Consider the following 17,904-nt stretch of genomic DNA (forward strand, 5'->3'; position numbering starts at 1 on the left):
TGAAGCATAACAACATTTGGTTACATACTTTTTCATTTCTCATACTCGGACGGAACTATACTTTCTTCCCAAGGGTAGATATACTCAGCGGCACAAAATTTGTCCCACCCTCCATACAAAATTACCGATTCTGCATACATTTGCGGGCCAGATTTTTTTCCGCTCAGTATATAAATTAAAAAATAAAAAGGCATTGGATTTCAATGGAACTTATACGTACGCGTTCAGCCTATACGGCATATGACATGGTATAATCGGTATAATTTAGTTGTTCTCTTAATTAGTCATAATACTTACAAATTTTATAATACTAGTCAAACATTATTAAATTATTTTCTTTCTTATACACAGACATATAAAACAATTTTTTTTTTTTTAACAAAAGTAAAACAATCGGTAGGTAAATGACAATACTTATTTGTGCAACAAGAGAGCAAAGTCGTTTTTTGGTGCGAGTGTTTATTTTGAATTCCGAGTAAGCGAAGGATTCTGCAATAAAGTTGTGTTAAATACTTGTGATGTATACATATCATTTAATTATATTGTAAATCTGTTTAAAAAAAATATACCTCGTTGAGTTTCTTGCCGGATTCTTCTCAACAGAGGTTTTTCCGAACCGGTGGTAGTTTTTTTTTGACATTTATAAGTGCTTGTTATAGCCTAAATTGAATAAAGATATTTTGACTTTGACACGAGATGCAAAAAAACTTTGGTCTCGTGTGACACATACAACTTTTCACCTGAACAGCGAGAACATTTAAATAAAAGGTTAAAATAACACCACATATATTGACAAAAAATATCAAAAACTTTACTTGACCGTACTTACGCTCACAAAATTTTACGACAATGTTGAGAAATGCGACCTGTCTCCTGAACAGCCACACAGACAGACATACGAAAACATTTTAGGTTAGGTAGTTGAGGAAGAGTATGGGGAAAGCCAAACAAATATTCCAAGGTGTAAGAGATAGCTAAGTAGAGCTCTAGCTCGTGTCCCTAACCTACAGTGTACAGTTGAGGAAACTAAATAACGTACTAGGGTGAGACCTTTTCAAAATCAATTTCGCTATGATTGCTTTGGCAGATGTGTGGATTGTCAAATGACATCGGTGCACAAAGGTTCGGTCTGCGGTTCACTTTCTTTGTATGTATTTACCTATCTTAATTACCGCCGGATTATTTGGAACTGGAACAATGAAAACTGAAAACAAAATAGACGAGAACATTTTCCTCAATTTTATCTCCATAATCATGGTTGACTTTCTTACAATTAAGTTCAAAAAACGTACGGCGTGCAGCCGATTGTATGTAAGTAGGTAATTTTCAAATAAAATATGCAACAACGTTCAACACACTACAATAATGCACTATAATTACACCCATATCGGTAGGTAGGTAAAAAGTGTTTTGAAACACATAATGAGCTATTTCTGTTTAGTTCTGACAGGGTGTTTATCTTTAGCCGCGCTTTACGATCCGCCGATGAATTATTAGCCGTCGGGACTGACAGCCTGTCTCCGGGAACGAAATAAAATGGAAATAAATACGAAATTTGTACGGTTTTATTGAACCATTAACGAGAGCTACCATTCACGTGAGGAGATAAAGTTTTCGCATCACGCAATCAAATGCCGTTAATAATGAAAAACATGGGAGCCCGTCGTATCGCCTAACTTCGTTTGTCCTAATATTCGTTTGTCCTAATAATCGGTGCCTAACATTGAAACTGAAAATACAAACATTGGAACATAGAACCTCCTCCTTTTTTGAAGTCGGTTAAATAGTAGGCTATGTTTTATTCCAGATGTCCAGCTATCTACATACCAAATTTCATGACTCTTAAGGCGAGCGATTATTATCCGAGATTTTATATCCCCGTGGGATCATCGGAATAAAAATTAGCCTATGTGTTATTCCAGACGTCCAGCTACGTACATACTTACCAAATTTCATGACTCTGAACCCACCGGTTGTTATTTAGAGATTTTATCCCTATCCCGTGGGAATATCGGGATAAAATGTATCCTATGTTTTAATCCAGGACCCAGGTTATGAACTATCTTTTTGCCTAATTTCATCTAAACCCGTCCAGCCGTTTTAGCGTGAAGAAGTAACAAACATATTCACTCACTCACAAACTTTCATATTTATAATATTAGTAGGATTAAAGAAAGAAAGAAAGAAAGAAAGAAGACATTTATTCACTAATACGGTAGACACACAAATACAATAAAATTTACACAAATAAACTAAAAAAAAGATACTTACATGAAAACACATGAAAATAGCACTAACACTTAATACACAATTTTGTGTCCCCCTCAAAACGAAACGGTCGCCGACTCAGCATTATGCTGAGGCGTTAAACACCAGCAGCGCTGATTTCTATTTATTTATCTGGCCAGTCCCACTGGAATTCATGAGAATAGCTAATAAAAAATTTTACGTAGTGAAACTGTTTAATACTGTACTATACCTCTATAATAATATATGCAATCTTAGGTAGCGAAACGATAGCACACGTTACGTAATACTACTAGCCCCATCCATCGGAAAATTATTACGCTATTTATCTCTAAATGGCATCCGCAGTTTCCGCAGTACAAGGCAAATGAAATTTCGTTAGATGGCGTTAGTTTTAAGATTTTTACACAGATAGGTACCTGTGAATTTTTTAACAGTTTTTTTGTGCGGTCAAGGACAAGGAGTCATCATGGAACCATTTCAAAGCAAAGTCATTTCATTAGGATTGGTTCCATGGTGGGGTGGCTCATGAATGAAAGTCCTTAACCGTACTAATATTAGTCAATAAGAGTTTTTAATTGCGTTTTTGGAATTGATTTTACCGACCAGATGGCCAAGTGGTTAGAGAACCTGATTACGAAGCTTGAGGTCCCGGGTTCGATTCCCGGCCGGGGCAGATATTTGTATGAATCACGTAGTATCTGTTATTAGTCTGTGGTATGAATAATACGAATGTTTGTTCTCGGGTCTTGGATGTTTAATATGTAAGTAAGTATGTATTTATCTGTATATAAGTATGTTTATCCGGTGCCTAGTATCCATAGTGACCTTTGCTTAGCTTGGGACTAGGTCAATTGGTGTAGTGTCCCATAAATATTTATGATAATATTTTTTTTATTTAAAATGTAATGAATAATAAATATTAAGATACCGGCAGATATTTCGTATTATAAAATATTTGTTCTGAGATCGTGTATTTTTTAACTTCTGTAAACATTCATGAACGCTTGGCTGTTCAGATTGTTTTTGCTACTTTTAATAATACTAAAAAAACGCAATTTTCTTTATTCTATAAATGTCAACCTAATATCACTTGCTGTTCCCTTCCCTGCGACCCTGTCTGCGAGGAATTTATTTATAGCTATCCCGCGGGAACTGCAATTTTCCGGGATAAAAAATGTCCCATGTCCTTCCCAGTGTAACTACTCCTAGCGCCATCTAGTGAGCAAATATAGAAACTCTGACAGAGTCCTACCTACATGACATGGTGTTAAGGGGCTCCTAGACGGGCCATCTCTTACTCACATGTTAGACAGGGACACCAATAGTTGCCGGCCACATATTGCAGTGAAAATATGGCCCGTCTAGGAGCCCCTTTATCAAGTGTTTTTAGTTTCTCAACTCGGACACAAATACATAATGTGCTATAAACAATTTCCGACGCTCTTCCTTTGCACTTCAGCCCCAAGGCACATATAACACCTGCCTGGAGAGAGATCTATCTACCGAAGCCTCCAATGTGGGTGGAGACATTGATGGCCCCGACAGTGGACAGTGGTGGACAAAAACGTAGCCTTCATTCGAATAGCGCGTACACACAGCAGTAGGGCTACTGCCTACTACCACAGAGTACATTATTATGCTACTACGAAACTCGAAGCTCGAAGTTCGTGTCGTACCGTCCCTCTCGCTCTCGTATTAAATGGTATAAGTGTCAAAGGGACCGCACGACACGAACTTCGAGTTTCGTAGTAGCCCTGCTGGGATCGCACGACACGAACTTCGAGTTTCGAGTTTCGTAGTAGCCCTGCGCTGCGGGATGGCTTAGCGAACGGGCGATCCGAAGCGTGGCCGTAACATTGGCGCGTACACACCGGCCCAACGAACGAACGAAACCCATTCGTTGGCGCTCGCGCTCGTTGGGCCGGTGTGTACGCGCTATAACTCCGTTTCTCGGTATTTCGAACTCAAACGGACTAAAAATACGTACATGTACATTTATGAACTATATTTATTATATTTTTATCAAAGAAATTAACACAATTTTAAATAGTTTCCTTGTTTCATTTAAAAACTTGTCCAAATTGTACTGTTAAGTTTTAAATGTTAAAATAAATGGAGTATAGAAGTATAGTAGTGTAGAAGACATCCAGGTGCGGCCACATGCAGTCGCTCGTCGCTTGATTGCAGCGATAAATCTGGTCACGTGACCTCGTTTTGAAGATGATTTTGAATTTCCCGCGACTCAAAAAAGTAGCGTCAAGGCCAAGGTGCCGCGTCGAGCAGGCCCTATAGTAGCCCTATAGGGCCTATACCACGAAGTGCAAAACTCGAAATTCCCGCTGACGCTTATGTCATTTAATACGCGAGTGAAAGGAACGGTGCGATACGAACTTCGATTTGCGAGTTTCATATAGCGCCTCAGCAGCGACAAGATGGCTTCTTGCAGGGTTGATCTTGGCCTTGGAACCTGAATTCTTATGCTACATTTACACGCTTGCCAAGTTTCAGCAAGCTCTTACCTGGTAAACACGCAAACCGCGCAAGCAAAAAAAAACTATAAAGCGTTTCCAACATAAAATAAAAAAATCCAATGCAATTATTGATTTCAAGTCTGGGTTTTATTGTTACGTTTCTATGTTTTTTTAATATATTATAGTCATTATCCTGATAGATACGATAATTTTTTATAATTTTGACCCATATACGATAATTTTACGGCCCCTAGTACGATAGAACTGAACACTTACTGCAGGGCTACTACGAAACTCGAAACTCGAAGTTCGTATCGTACCGTGCCTCTCGCTCTCGTGTTAAATAGTATAAGTGTCACAGGGACGGGCACGACACGAACTTCGAGTTTCGTAGTAGCCCTGCTGACATTTTGATTTTGACATGGCGCCTTCCGTTGCGTTTGCGCATTCTTGCAATATTGCATTGTATATTTAAAAAAAAAGCATGTGTTAAAAACTTATAATTTTGTTAAATTCTTTATAATGGAAGGCGGAGAATCGTTTTTGTCATGTGCAACAACAGTGGAATGGACAACTCCACAAGGATCTATCGTAAGAAAAGTTAACTACAGAACAGCGTCGCTTCGACTTATCCGCAACGAATTTCGCGAAATGTTTATGGAAATTTCTAGTGATAAACATGCCGCTATCAGGTTGGCACTTAAAGGTATAAACGTGTTCAAGAAGTTTATGGCGGAAGGGAAAGCAAGCGTAAAGTTTCAAGATGCGGGATGCACGCTTTTTATATCTAACGCTCCACCAACGAATCTCGTATCATTTCTAAGAACTATCTTCGTAAAAATGACGGGTGAAAAAGATCAATCTTCCGCCACAACTCCATCTAAGCAGTCAATGAGAGCTAAATTGCTAAGTGGAAAAGCTCAATCCTTTGAAGAAATAAGTCCAGTGACAGTAGCAGACATACACAACGCAAAGAGCAAAATTATTCCTAAGTCAACTACGACGACGCCTTCTCCACCGACCAAAAAACGGAAACACGACGATGCTTCAAGAGGTCCTGCCCCTAAGAAATTGTATTCTCCATCACCCCTTACCACAACAAGTGCATTGAACCCAGAACAACAAAGAGTGCTTGAAGCTTGCCTTGGTGGGAAAAATATATTCTTTACAGGATCTGCTGGAACTGGCAAGAGTTTCCTGCTTAAGAGAATTGTGGCAGCTCTACCACCTGATGTCACAGTAGCTACTGCTTCTACCGGTGTTGCAGCATGCCATGTTGGTAAGTCAAAAACAAAGCATAAAGGATTACTGTATTTAAATTTGTGATGATTGTACTAATTATTATTTCAGGGGGAACAACCCTTCATGCATTTGCTGGCATAGGTGATGGAAGTGGTACAGTAGACCACTTATGTGATAAAGCATTAAAACTGCCTCTGGTAGCCCAAAAATGGAGAAAGTGTAAGCATCTGATTATTGATGAGATTTCAATGGTAGATGGTGCTTTCTTTGAGGTAAATCAAAATGTTATATTATGTTGCAAATACTATACTATTTTGTATATTACTAGCTGTGATTTTTTTTAAATGTCCTTCATTTACAGAAATTAGAAGCAGTAGCCAGACATGTTCGAAGGAATGACAAACCATTTGGAGGAATACAGCTCATACTGTGTGGGGACTTCTTACAATTACCACCAGTGGTTGACAAAGGAAAGACAGAAAAAAGATTTTGTTTCCAGTCACCATGTTGGGACAGATGCATTGACCTATGCTTTGAGTTGAAGGAAGTTCACAGACAGAAGGATCACGAATTTGTTTCCATACTCAATAGCATAAGAATAGGTAGAGTGACAAAAGAAATAAGTGATAGGCTTTTGGGCACTGCCAGACAAAAGATTGAAAGTGATGGCATTTTAGCCACAAGGCTATGCTCACACACAAATGATTCTAAAATGATAAACAATTCCAAGCTACAGGATTTAGATGGAGAAGAAAAAGTCTTCTCATCTCAGGATAGTGACAATGCTAGTAAAACACTTGATATGCAAACTATAGCTCCAGCAAAATTGATATTGAAAGTGGGAGCTCAGGTGATGTTACTTAAAAATATTAATGTGAATTCTGGTCTAGTGAATGGTGCAAGAGGAGTGGTAGTCAGATTTGAGGAAGGACTTCCTGTTGTAAGGTTTAAGAATAAAAAAGAATACATGGCTAGGGCTGAGCGTTGGTATGTGAGAAACTCTTCTGGGTCATTGTTGTGTAGGAAACAGGTTCCATTAAACTTAGCGTGGGCTTTCTCTATTCATAAATCACAAGGCTTGACATTAGATTGTGTAGAAATGTCACTATCAAAGATTTTTGAAGCTGGGCAAGCTTATGTGGCGCTTAGTAGAGCACAAAGTCTAGATACTTTGAGAGTTTTAGATTTTGATTCTAGGCATGTGTGGGCTGATTCTAGTGTTCTAGAATTCTATCAAAAATTCAGGCGTCGCTTGCAGCACATGGAAATTGTACCACTAGGGAGACCTCTAGCTGACAAAACAAATAAGAAATTAAAACTGCGGGAAATTCTTGAGAAACAAATGCGCCGGAAATAGTTGTTTAATTTTATTTTTACTAGATAATACTAAATGATACCAATATGTATGCTATTTGTGAGAAATAATTGAAAAGCAAATGTGCGGAATTAGTCTAATAATTTTATTTATTTACTAGGATGAATACTATCTATTTAAATAGTTAGGAAATTGTATGCTATATTTATCATGGATTTTTAGATGCATATTCAAGACTTATTGAAAAATAACATTTTTAAATATAATAAAAACTAGTGTTTGACCAAACATTTAGTTAAGTTTCAGCATTAAATTGTAGTTTTGGTTTCGGCAAAAAATCTATTAGGAAGCAATTAGCAATGAATTATGCCCTCGCCACCAATGCATCTGCAAATTTTTGGGGCTATGTTGTTAGTCACATCAAATAGAATAAATCAATAGTCACATTTTTTTAGAGCTACCAAGCTATCAATCTATCAAAGTAATTGCTTTTATGAACACAAATACATATTTACAAAAGCTAAAATGAATAAAATATTACCTACTAGCATAGCCCTTGTGTAAAGTTTTGGCTTTGGCCATGAAACACAAACTTAAATACAAATTCAGGTACACTAGTGTAAAGCCCTTGTTTGGCTTTGGCAACAAATGAAACACAAACTTAAATACAAATTCAGGTTGGACACATAATAAAAACATCATTTTAAATAATTTGTTTAATTTTATTATTATACCAACTACCGTGACTCAATAGCAGTCAGAATCTCGATTTGTTCTTCCAAAGTAGCTTGTTTCTCTTGGAGACACTTAACAACATATTTATAATTTTCAATGTTCTGCTCCATTTCTTTCCTACCAGATTTAGTTTCAGCCAAACTCTTCTGCATCACTTCTAGCTGTTTGTTGTTCTTAAGAACAGATTCAGTTAGCATATTATTCAAATACTCTTGTTTTTTGATCAGAACCCAGAGTTTGGCTTCAATTGGAGCATCAGATCTGCATTTTAAGTCATCATTGACAAACTCATTTAAGTTAATGGGTTCCTTCATTCTTGCTAATGTAAACTTGATGTCTGACATCAGTTCTGCTTGTGTCAGTTTGCTAAAGGCCTTGTCTAACTTGGTCCGCCCAGCATCAGAAGGCTGAAAAGGGATAATACACATGTTTTTATATGTTTTTTTATTAGTTTAGTTATTTCTTTACCCTCATTAGTCAAATTCAAGTTACCATACTTACTTTAACAATAGTTTTGGATGCAGAATCTGTTACTAAAGCAGGAAATAGTGTAGGTACAGCATTGGGCTTGAGCCTCCTCTGACTGTCCATGTATTTGTTCTCGAAATGTTTTGAACAAATTCTGCTTTTAGACCAGTCCAAAATAGCGCATCTATTCTTCAAAACATGAAGCCATCGGTTTCTCATCTCAATTGAAGTGGGGCATCTAAAAACAAAGCAAGAGGTTATGTTTTTAATATTAAAAGTCTTAAGCACCCAACTACATTCTACTCAAAAAAATTAAACCGACGCTGCAATTTGATTAGCGTACTAATCCATACTAATATTATAAATGCGAAAGTGTGTATGTTTGTCCGTCTTTAATGTCGAAACGGAGCGACGGATCGACGTGATTTTTGGCATAGAGATAGTTTGTCTGAGTGACATAGGTTACTTTTTATCCCGGAAAAATGCACAGTTTCCGAGGTTGCGAGATAACCGATTTCCACGCACGCAAAAGCTAGTAATAATATAATTAATTATTATTTACTTACGGATGAAAAGAAACGCCAGGAGCTTTGTTGAAGATGGATGTTTTACAGCCTTTTATAACACAGTGAGCAGGAGCCATGACTGGGAAATCTACAAAATTAATACTTCTGATGCCCCTAGGTATAAACTGAAATTCGTTTCCTCTCGACGAAATAGCAGATCAACAACGTCGTTAATCAAATTCAAAACTTAATTTGGTTTGACATGAGCATAGCATGACAGACAGTGAGGTGGTTAGTGGTATGTATACGTTATTTATAACACCCACTGGATCGAATCAATAACACAGTTATCAATAATTAGTCTTTTTTAACTAGATGTCTAATCACTTTTTTCACCAAAATTCACTTTATTTCAATATTTATTTTTCATTTGAAAAATCTTCGTCAAAATCAAAGAGTATTAGTACCTATAGAGGTCAAAATCTGACGTTATTTCTTGATCAAAGAGTATAAGTACCTATGTAGTTCTTTATTGAAACTAAACAGTTTCTGTCGTAGCACAGACTAGCGTAGAGATGGTGGAAAATTTGACATTTTAAAAATCGATTAATGCGCGGATGAATAAGCGATTTTTATTTACTTTCCTTAAAATTAAAAAAGTTACTGCTTTTATAATTGAATAAACAGTCTTTGGAATTAAATCAAGTATTGTAAACAATAAAATAGACAAAAATACGTTGATCTATTCAATTAATAAATAATCTATATACTGAACAGATTAATTATGTTCTAAGTTTTCACATCACTAAATGTTTATAGTCGGGTTAATGGCGTCTTTGTTTACGCTTGTCATGAATGAGGGCTATCGTTTTTTGTCTCACTAGATGGCGCACTGTTGCGTGAGGTTTTTAAGTATGGCTTTCGAAGTCTGTTATTACGGGCGTGAAAACAAAGTTTAGATTAAAATCATATTTAATACACCTTAAAACCGTACCATAAAAATATCGAGCAACCACAGTGTTGCATAGTCCCCGTTTTGTTCGGAAAAAAAGGAGGACAAAAGTTTCCGAAAGACAAAACTGTCTCAAAACACAGACATTCATAGCCCCGTAACGCATAATTGCCATAATTAATTTCAGATATTGCAAAATATTCACCAAATTATTCTAATTATAAATAAACCCGCGTAGCTCACCCAAAAACTATGAGATTTGAAATTTCGGAGACCTCACGCTACACTAGCGCCTCTAGCGGCGAATTCATTCGCGATAGCCCTCATTGGATCGGAATACAATATATTGGTATTCTGCAGGGCAGGGCTACTACTAGGATACTACGAAACTCGACGTTCGTGTCGTGCGGTCCCTCTGACACTTATACTGTTTAATACGAGAGCAAGAGGGATGGTACGATACGAACTTCGAGTTTCGTAGTAGCCCTGTTGGTAATTTAGGTCAGGGCTACCAACTCCAATTTTTTTTTACCCCTACAGCTTAAGTTAAAACCCCCTAAAACTATTTTTTTTTTGGAAAAAACACCTATGTATAAAATAAAACAAATTGTCCCAATTCCTTTAATGTTTACAGCGATACATTATTTAGGATCAATTTGATTTTGCCAACACAACACTTAGTCACACAACAGCCACGCCACAGACCCAAAAATCAAAATATGTCGTGAAAGCCGCAAAAGATTATTCAATCGCTTTACAAATCACAGTAACGTAAATAGGAACGTTTTCGGTCGAGTATTTCTTTCTCAGTCCCACTTATGAGTGAGCTATAGAGAGTGGGATACACTGCGGTATCGAGAAAGTTCTATTTTTAGTAATAATTTAGTTTCCAATATCACACAAACATGGTATGGAAAAATTCCTAAATATACAAATAATACAAATAAATAAATAATACAAATTCTTATAACTGACATTTATGTAAATTATAATGGAATGTAATGATGTATTGAATGAATAAATAAACTAAACTATGCCCCTAAAAAAATCCCATGCTTCTTAGTTCCCCCCTAAATTTAAGGGTAATATCCCAAAGTTGACACCCCTGATTTAGGTAAATGACACTAATGACAGTCAGTCATAGAGTCATAGACTACAATACAATACAATACAATTACTCTTTATTGCACACCAGAAATAGTAAGCGGTACAGAGAACAGGTACACAGAGAAAATTACAAGGTAAGCAATAGGCGGCCTTATCGCTTAAGAGCGATCTCTTCCAGGCAACCTTTCTACAGAAAGAAGGAAGGACTAGTTCACAGCAGGTGGCTCAGAAAAATTAAAATGCAACAAAAGCACATCTACATATACACATACAGACTACACTTACAAACAAACATATATCTAAGGGATGTCGGTTGCATTCTCGAATTGCAAGCAAATCTAGCTAGCTTGTCTATGGCTGTAGACAGATAATATTTTTTTCTCAAAAAGTGCGAGCGCATAAAGGGTTTCGCACCTCCGTAAAATGTTTTAAAACAAATATCAGTAATAATTTGTGAAAAATCGAATACTTACAAGCTTTTTTGCTGGGCGGTACTTTTTGCCCCTGGTTACCAAAGTAGGTAGTCGTCAAGACGAATTAAATGACACCAAAATCGATGCGGTCGTGTCGTTTTATTACAGAGTTCCTATAGTCAACATCTAACTTCATCATCATATCAGCTCTACGTCATTAATATTTTTAATCGTTAAAACATGCATGCAAAATTTCAGCTCAATCGGTTGAAGATATCCACTTCAAATTTAAGTAGAAAATACCAGAACAAACAAAGTAGTTACATTACATTACAAGTTAATAAAAACATATCACTGTCGCTGTCGCCCTATCGGAGGCTGAATAGCGCTTTATACTCTTGCCATGCGCCGCGGCAGAAAAAAAAAAAAGACTGAACGCGGTAATTCGGCCGACGGCGCGTAGGTACTCATTATGAATTAGCGAATAAATCTTAACCTGATTTTAAATTTTGACCTTGTAAATAAATAGTGTTACTTATAATAGTATGAATTATAACGGCCATTTTTTTATGTAAAAAACATTAAAAACAGCGGCTGTGAGTGCTTTATTGAAGTTGGCTTTTGTGAAGTGTGAGGTTTGTGTATCATAAATTTTATTTAGTCTTAATGCTCACAATTATTTACCATTATTATGAGAAAAATAGCACTTTCTAATATTAGTTAAACATTAACAACATTGGTCACTGGCAGTCTAGCAATCATGAAACACGTTTCTTCGCCCTTAACTTTAAACGGACTCGCAAGCATAATCCGTTTAATACTCTAGCTATTACGGCTCAAGAATTGCCTGGACGGACACGACAATAATCTCAGTAATAGGGTTCCGTTGGCACCTTTTGGGTACGAAACCCTAAAAATGAGGGTTTTTCATGTTTTCACAGAGGCAAAAAATCGCGAGCGCATAAAGGGTTTCGTTTGCTCCGTGATTGGTTAAATAACTAAATGAGCCAATCGCAAGCAAACGTCAAACGCCAAACGGACCTTACGATACTAACGCCACCTAGCGATATTTCGCCTCTGTGAAAACCCTCAATGCAATGCCTAAGAGGGTTTTCACAGAGGCGAAACATCGCTAGATGGCGTTAGTACCGTGAGGTCTATTTGACCTTTTCTTGCGATTGGCTCATAGTGTTTTTTAACCAATCACGAGCAAACGTCAAACGGACCTCACGTTACTAACGCCATCTAGCGATATTTCTTCTCTGTGAAAACCCTCACTGAACCTTAACACAATGAGGGCTATCGTTTTTTGTCTCACTAGAAGGCGCACTGTAGCGTGAGGTTTTTAATATGGCCACAGGTATGGCTTTCAAGTCTGTTATTACGGGCGTGAAAACAAAGTTTAGATTAAAATCATATTTAATACACCTTAAAACCGTGCCATAAAAATATCGAGCATGCCACAGTGTTGCATAGTCCCCGTTTTGTTCGGAAAAAAGGGAGGACAAAGGTTTCCGAAAGACAAAACACAGATATACATTGCCCCAGAATGCATATTTGCTATACTTAATTAATTTCAGATATTGCAAAATATTCACAAATTTATTCAAATTATAAATAAACCCGCGTAGCTCACCCAAAAACTATGAGATTTGACATTTCGGAAAACCTCACGCTACACTAGCGCCTCTAGTGGCGAATTCATACGCGATAGCCCTCATTGGACGAAGGTTTCTTTTGCATTGAAGTAATAGAGCCAGTAATACTTAGCTAAACAGATGGTAGTCAATTAAATTAAACAAATTTTGTAAATAATGAAAAATATATTTTAATAATGAGCCTCCGATAAACATAATAAACATCAATCCAATATACAATAAATAACGATCAATAGATATTTGCGCCTAACAACTAATCGCTTACACTGATAGCGACGGGTGGTATGAACCGCCAAGTGTGACTGACTTCCGCGCAACCCTGAATCAGTGACTGCTGGTCAGAGTCCCTCAGCGGAGCGGGGTCATCTAACACTGGCTCAGTCGTAGAGCACTGGATGTCAATCTTGTATTCCCCGGGCGTCAAAAACACGACAGTGCATTCGTGGTAAGCTTTGGCTGATTCCGGCAGTGTAGTAAGTAGAACTCTGAAAGTAGGTAATGTATAAATTGAAAGTTTATTTAGTTTTATTTACATAATGCAAAATTGTGGTGATAATTGAGTTCCACGATCTTGTCACTAATACGATTTTCATTTATATTCCGATATATAACAATGAAAATGAAATGAGGGCACCAATCTTTACGTAACTGCAACATTTTTGACGTAAAATGCCTGAATATGGCAACGATTTTCTATGGAAATATATCAGCGGTGATAGTGCAATACCGCGTAACTAGCATTTTCCATGAGGTCAAAGGGCGCGGCCACATGAAACCGCTCGACGCTCGTTTGCAGTGTCAAATCTGGTCACGTGACATATAGCGATAGAGCTGAAAATGATGAGCATTATCGCTGGGAAAAAAAACCTCTTCAATTTTGGCAAAAAACACTGTTATTTACGTTTTTCATTCACTCACTCCAATTTATTTTATTTGTAGCACTGCCACAACTGCTACTAAATGAGATTAAGAAATCAGCTTCCAAGGCCAAGATCATTCCTGCAAAGAAGCCATGACAAGACGCTACTTTTTTGAGTCGCAGGAAATTCAAAATCACCTTCAAAATGGGGCCACGTGACCACATTTATCGCTGCAATATGTGGCCGCACCTTAATTTTCACTGTCATGCGGCATTTACACTCTCGCCTCGTGCCTCGTCTCGTATCTCGGCGCGTGATCGATGGTAAATGCTTCCTGCTTACACTCTCGTGGCCAGTTCAGGTGTCTTTGAGCTTAAAACCTGCGCAGCACAAGGTTCAAACTCGAATGAAGCGAGAGCGCGAATGTAAACACCAAGCTCGCGTTAGTCGCGAGGTCTTTTGGCTCGCTTTGAGGTATTTGCAACAATCATGCCTTATGGAAGACGAAGATATAGTCCAAGAGGGAGCATGCTTGCTATTACGTAGATGCCCATTCAGCCTTTAAATTTGAAGACGGTCATATTTTAACGTTGTATTAAAAATACACTACGTGAAAACAGCGCCCCTTAGCCCAGATACTTAAGTCGAGCATAAGCTGATTCGTTGACTGTTTCAAAGGTCTATAGTTTTATTATAATATCGCTCTTATAAATTGACATGTAAACTAACTCTTGAATAAGGGGCTGTTTCACCAACTATTTGATGGATAAATGTGATGCCGTCTCCGTCTCCATTCGAACAAAACAAACAGAGACGATATCACATTTATCCGTATGGTGAAACAGGGGGTAAATCTTTTATTTTTTTTATTTATTAATCTTCTCATTCTGAGAGGCTTGTGCCCATCAGTGGGACGTATATAGGCTGGGATGATGATGTCGAAGTTTATTTTGTACTCACTTGTTATTGCCAGCAGTGGCGACACGATTATCCAGCTTGTAGCTAAGTACGCCGTTGTTATAGTCTTGGTAGAACTGTACGGAAAGGCAGAGACGGCGCAGCGGCCGGCTCAGATGGTTCCACACCGCCACGCCGAGCGAGAGGCACTCGCCTGCCGTGCAGCTGTACTCTTCTTGTGGCTTGATGCATTGTGAATTTACGCTCACCTCTGCAAAAGTATAGAGTGTTTTAGATACAATAGGCACGTGGTATAAAGAGGTCCTGAGGTGGTCAAGCAGTTTGAGTTTGATAGAGGTGAGACGTACTAGGCAAAACGCGGACTGAGTCTTGCGAGTACGCGTCCACAAAAAGACTAGATCCAAAGACTAGGTCCACGAGTATCTACGAGTACTTAACTCAATTGACTCATTGCGTAAACAAAATGATTCCCGTAAATGCGCTCCCGTGATTGCATATACACCATACTAGTTTTAGTAGTTTAACGAATGTCGAACTACTGAATTCCACGTCACAGTTCAGTTTTCACAATTCATATTTTTTAAATTTAACTTATATTAAATACCGACTAAAAACTTTCCTTCATACTTTGTACAGGCTTAGGACTGTCAGCAAGTTTTATAAAATTTTCAGTTAAAAAGTGTACTTAAATGCTTGTTTTCAAGTTGGCGGAACGTTGTCAGCCGCCGTACTCCTAAATACTCGTACGCTAAAAGAATCGCGGGCGGGAACGCGTACTCACGCGTCCAAGCCAAAACCTATTCCAGTAAATACGTCTCACCTCTAGAGTTTTAAGAGGAGTCTACTCGTGACCACGGCCACTGCAATATGGTCGAAACGTCGAGGTAAATATTACTCGTGCGTTTAGCGTCATAAGTCTTGTTTGTGGTATTTTGACTACGAGTAATAAAGAGTTTGAATAAAAAGTTCGCCTTATTTACAATTTACTATCGATATTTTGCGGAGATTATATTATACCTGATTTTTGCTTGAACCATAGCCATTTAACCATTAACAATGTTCGCTTGATGGTTACATTATGACTGTTGATCGTCAAAGTGCTATTCGAGCAAAAACTTACGTGCTTGACGTGAAAAAGTCAGTCCGTTTCAGAAACTTTTAGCAAACAGATTGTCCCTGATATTGTCATTCGAATTATATTTTGGTATACAAGCTTATCAACATCTCAAAAACTGTTTTATACGATACGAGTGAATACGCTACGATAGGAGTGAATTGGCATAAAAAAGTTTTAACAAAACCGACTATACCCATAATGATACAGTTTTTACGAAATCAGTTTATACTTGTAAAAATTTGCATTTGCACTTATATTGTATTCCAATCCAATTTATAACAAGCGTAAAGAAAGACGCCATTAATCCAACTATAGACATTTAGTGATGTGAAAACCTAGAACCTATTGCAGAATAATTAATCTGTTCAGTAAATCGATTATTTATTAATTTAATAGATCAACGTATTTTTTGTCTATTTTATTATTTACAATACTTGATTTAATGCCAAAGACTGTTTATTCAATAATAAAAGCACTAACTATTTTTTAATTTTAAGGTAAATAAATAATAATCGCTTATTCAATCGAGTATTAATCGATTTTTAAAATGACCAATTTTCCACCATCTCTACGCTAGTCTATGCTATTACAGATTATACACATGTTTCGTTTTAATTTCAATCAAGAAATAACGTCAAGATTCTGACGAAGATTTTTCAAATGAAAAATAAACATTGAAATCGAAATCAAGTGAATTTTTGTGAAAAGTCATTAGACATCTAGTTTAAAGACACTAATTATAGATAAATCAATAGATTCGATCCAGTGGGACAGTGGGTACAAGAATTTTGATGAAATCGGTTTGTTTACACATTTAATAAATTGGATAGGCATAACGTATACCATCATGTATTTAGTGTGTCAAACTTTTTCATTACGCAACCCCCTTCGGTTTATAATATATTTGGGGACCCCCTACTTACTTCCACTTACAGTTATTTGTATTATTATCTTACGTTGATAATATAAACATAGAATAATCATACACAATAACGGTGAGAGTATTTTAAAGATACTCTCACGGTTAAGGGACACCATCATATTATGGCGCTCTATGTAGATGTAAATCATCGACAAACTTACCCCAGTTCAAAGGCGACATGCGAACGATGTCCATCATAGCTTGCGACAGGGTAATGCCCTTGACGGACGCCTTGCCGCTAATGTCGGACTGCATCAGCCTCCAGCTCAGCGCGACGTTGTTAGTGATGTGCTCCGAACACATCAGCTCCAGGCTGTTCGTCGACGTCCCCGTACTTATCGATTTGTTTTCCATTTCTGGTAAATATTTGTGAGAATAAATAGGTGGAAGCCCCCAGATAAGTAACACTAGAAGGGGGACTTTGGCCAGCAGTAGAGTAGAAAAGCACTGGCTGAAAGGGGTCCTGTTGTGTGTGAAAAAGGAATAGATATAGCCGTGGCAACAGCTCTAGATTAATTTGAACACAGACAGAAAATGTTTTATACGTAGGTAAGTAGCCCTTCCCCTCGGAACGCAACGGTATACAATAGGGGAGTGACATTATTTACCACACAGTTTGACATGAGTTTGTATGTACAGGAAAATCGGGTCGGTATTATCCGGGCCGGTAAATAGTGTCACACCAACAGAGAACAAATTAAACGAGAGTGACACGATCTTCGTAACTATTAGATTTTTAAAGCAGTTCTTGAAAAATTGTAGTTCTACTTTTTATTGTGGTCACCTCTGTTACTGATGCAGCTTTTAGTCGTAAGTCCTTTCATTCACCTTTTTATAAAAATCTTTAAGCTCACACGACAGACGACAGCTAGTTTGTTGATAAAGGAAATGATGTCAGCCAAAAGATTCCTACCTTCCTCCTGTCGGGAGGCGGGCGCACGGAAAGGGGCACCGTGGCAGGGGGACGGGC

General features: G+C 37.6%; 3 protein-coding genes across 3 annotated transcripts; 1 reads left to right on the top strand and 2 right to left on the bottom strand.

The window, feature by feature from the left end:
- The first annotated feature begins 5,115 nt into the window (after nucleotides 1–5,115).
- LOC141440696 (ATP-dependent DNA helicase PIF1-like) lies at nucleotides 5,116–7,808 on the top strand. The gene is made up of 3 exons (XM_074105235.1): nucleotides 5,116–6,000; nucleotides 6,072–6,235; nucleotides 6,325–7,808. The coding sequence occupies exons 1-3, from the start codon at nucleotides 5,244–5,246 to the stop codon at nucleotides 7,318–7,320; spliced, it is 1,917 nt and encodes a 638-aa protein (XP_073961336.1). The 5' UTR covers nucleotides 5,116–5,243; the 3' UTR covers nucleotides 7,321–7,808.
- A 171-nt stretch (nucleotides 7,809–7,979) lies between these two features.
- Nucleotides 7,980–9,233, bottom strand: LOC141440750 (uncharacterized). Its single transcript, XM_074105297.1, has 3 exons — nucleotides 9,048–9,233; nucleotides 8,515–8,719; nucleotides 7,980–8,420 (listed from the first exon to the last, which is right to left on the bottom strand). The coding sequence occupies exons 1-3, from the start codon at nucleotides 9,122–9,124 to the stop codon at nucleotides 8,016–8,018; spliced, it is 687 nt and encodes a 228-aa protein (XP_073961398.1). The 5' UTR covers nucleotides 9,125–9,233; the 3' UTR covers nucleotides 7,980–8,015.
- Nucleotides 9,234–13,303: 4,070 nt separating this feature from the next.
- LOC141440752 (protein brunelleschi-like) lies at nucleotides 13,304–17,872 on the bottom strand. The gene is made up of 4 exons (XM_074105299.1): nucleotides 17,848–17,872; nucleotides 17,096–17,290; nucleotides 14,938–15,145; nucleotides 13,304–13,602 (listed from the first exon to the last, which is right to left on the bottom strand). Exons 2-4 carry the CDS (start codon nucleotides 17,286–17,288, stop codon nucleotides 13,371–13,373), a joined length of 633 nt encoding a protein of 210 aa, XP_073961400.1. The 5' UTR covers nucleotides 17,289–17,290; nucleotides 17,848–17,872; the 3' UTR covers nucleotides 13,304–13,370.
- Between the last annotated feature and the right edge of the window lie 32 nt (nucleotides 17,873–17,904).

This window comes from Choristoneura fumiferana, chromosome 23 (genome assembly GCF_025370935.1).
Source record: "Choristoneura fumiferana chromosome 23, NRCan_CFum_1, whole genome shotgun sequence".
NCBI lineage: Eukaryota > Metazoa > Arthropoda > Insecta > Lepidoptera > Tortricidae > Choristoneura > Choristoneura fumiferana.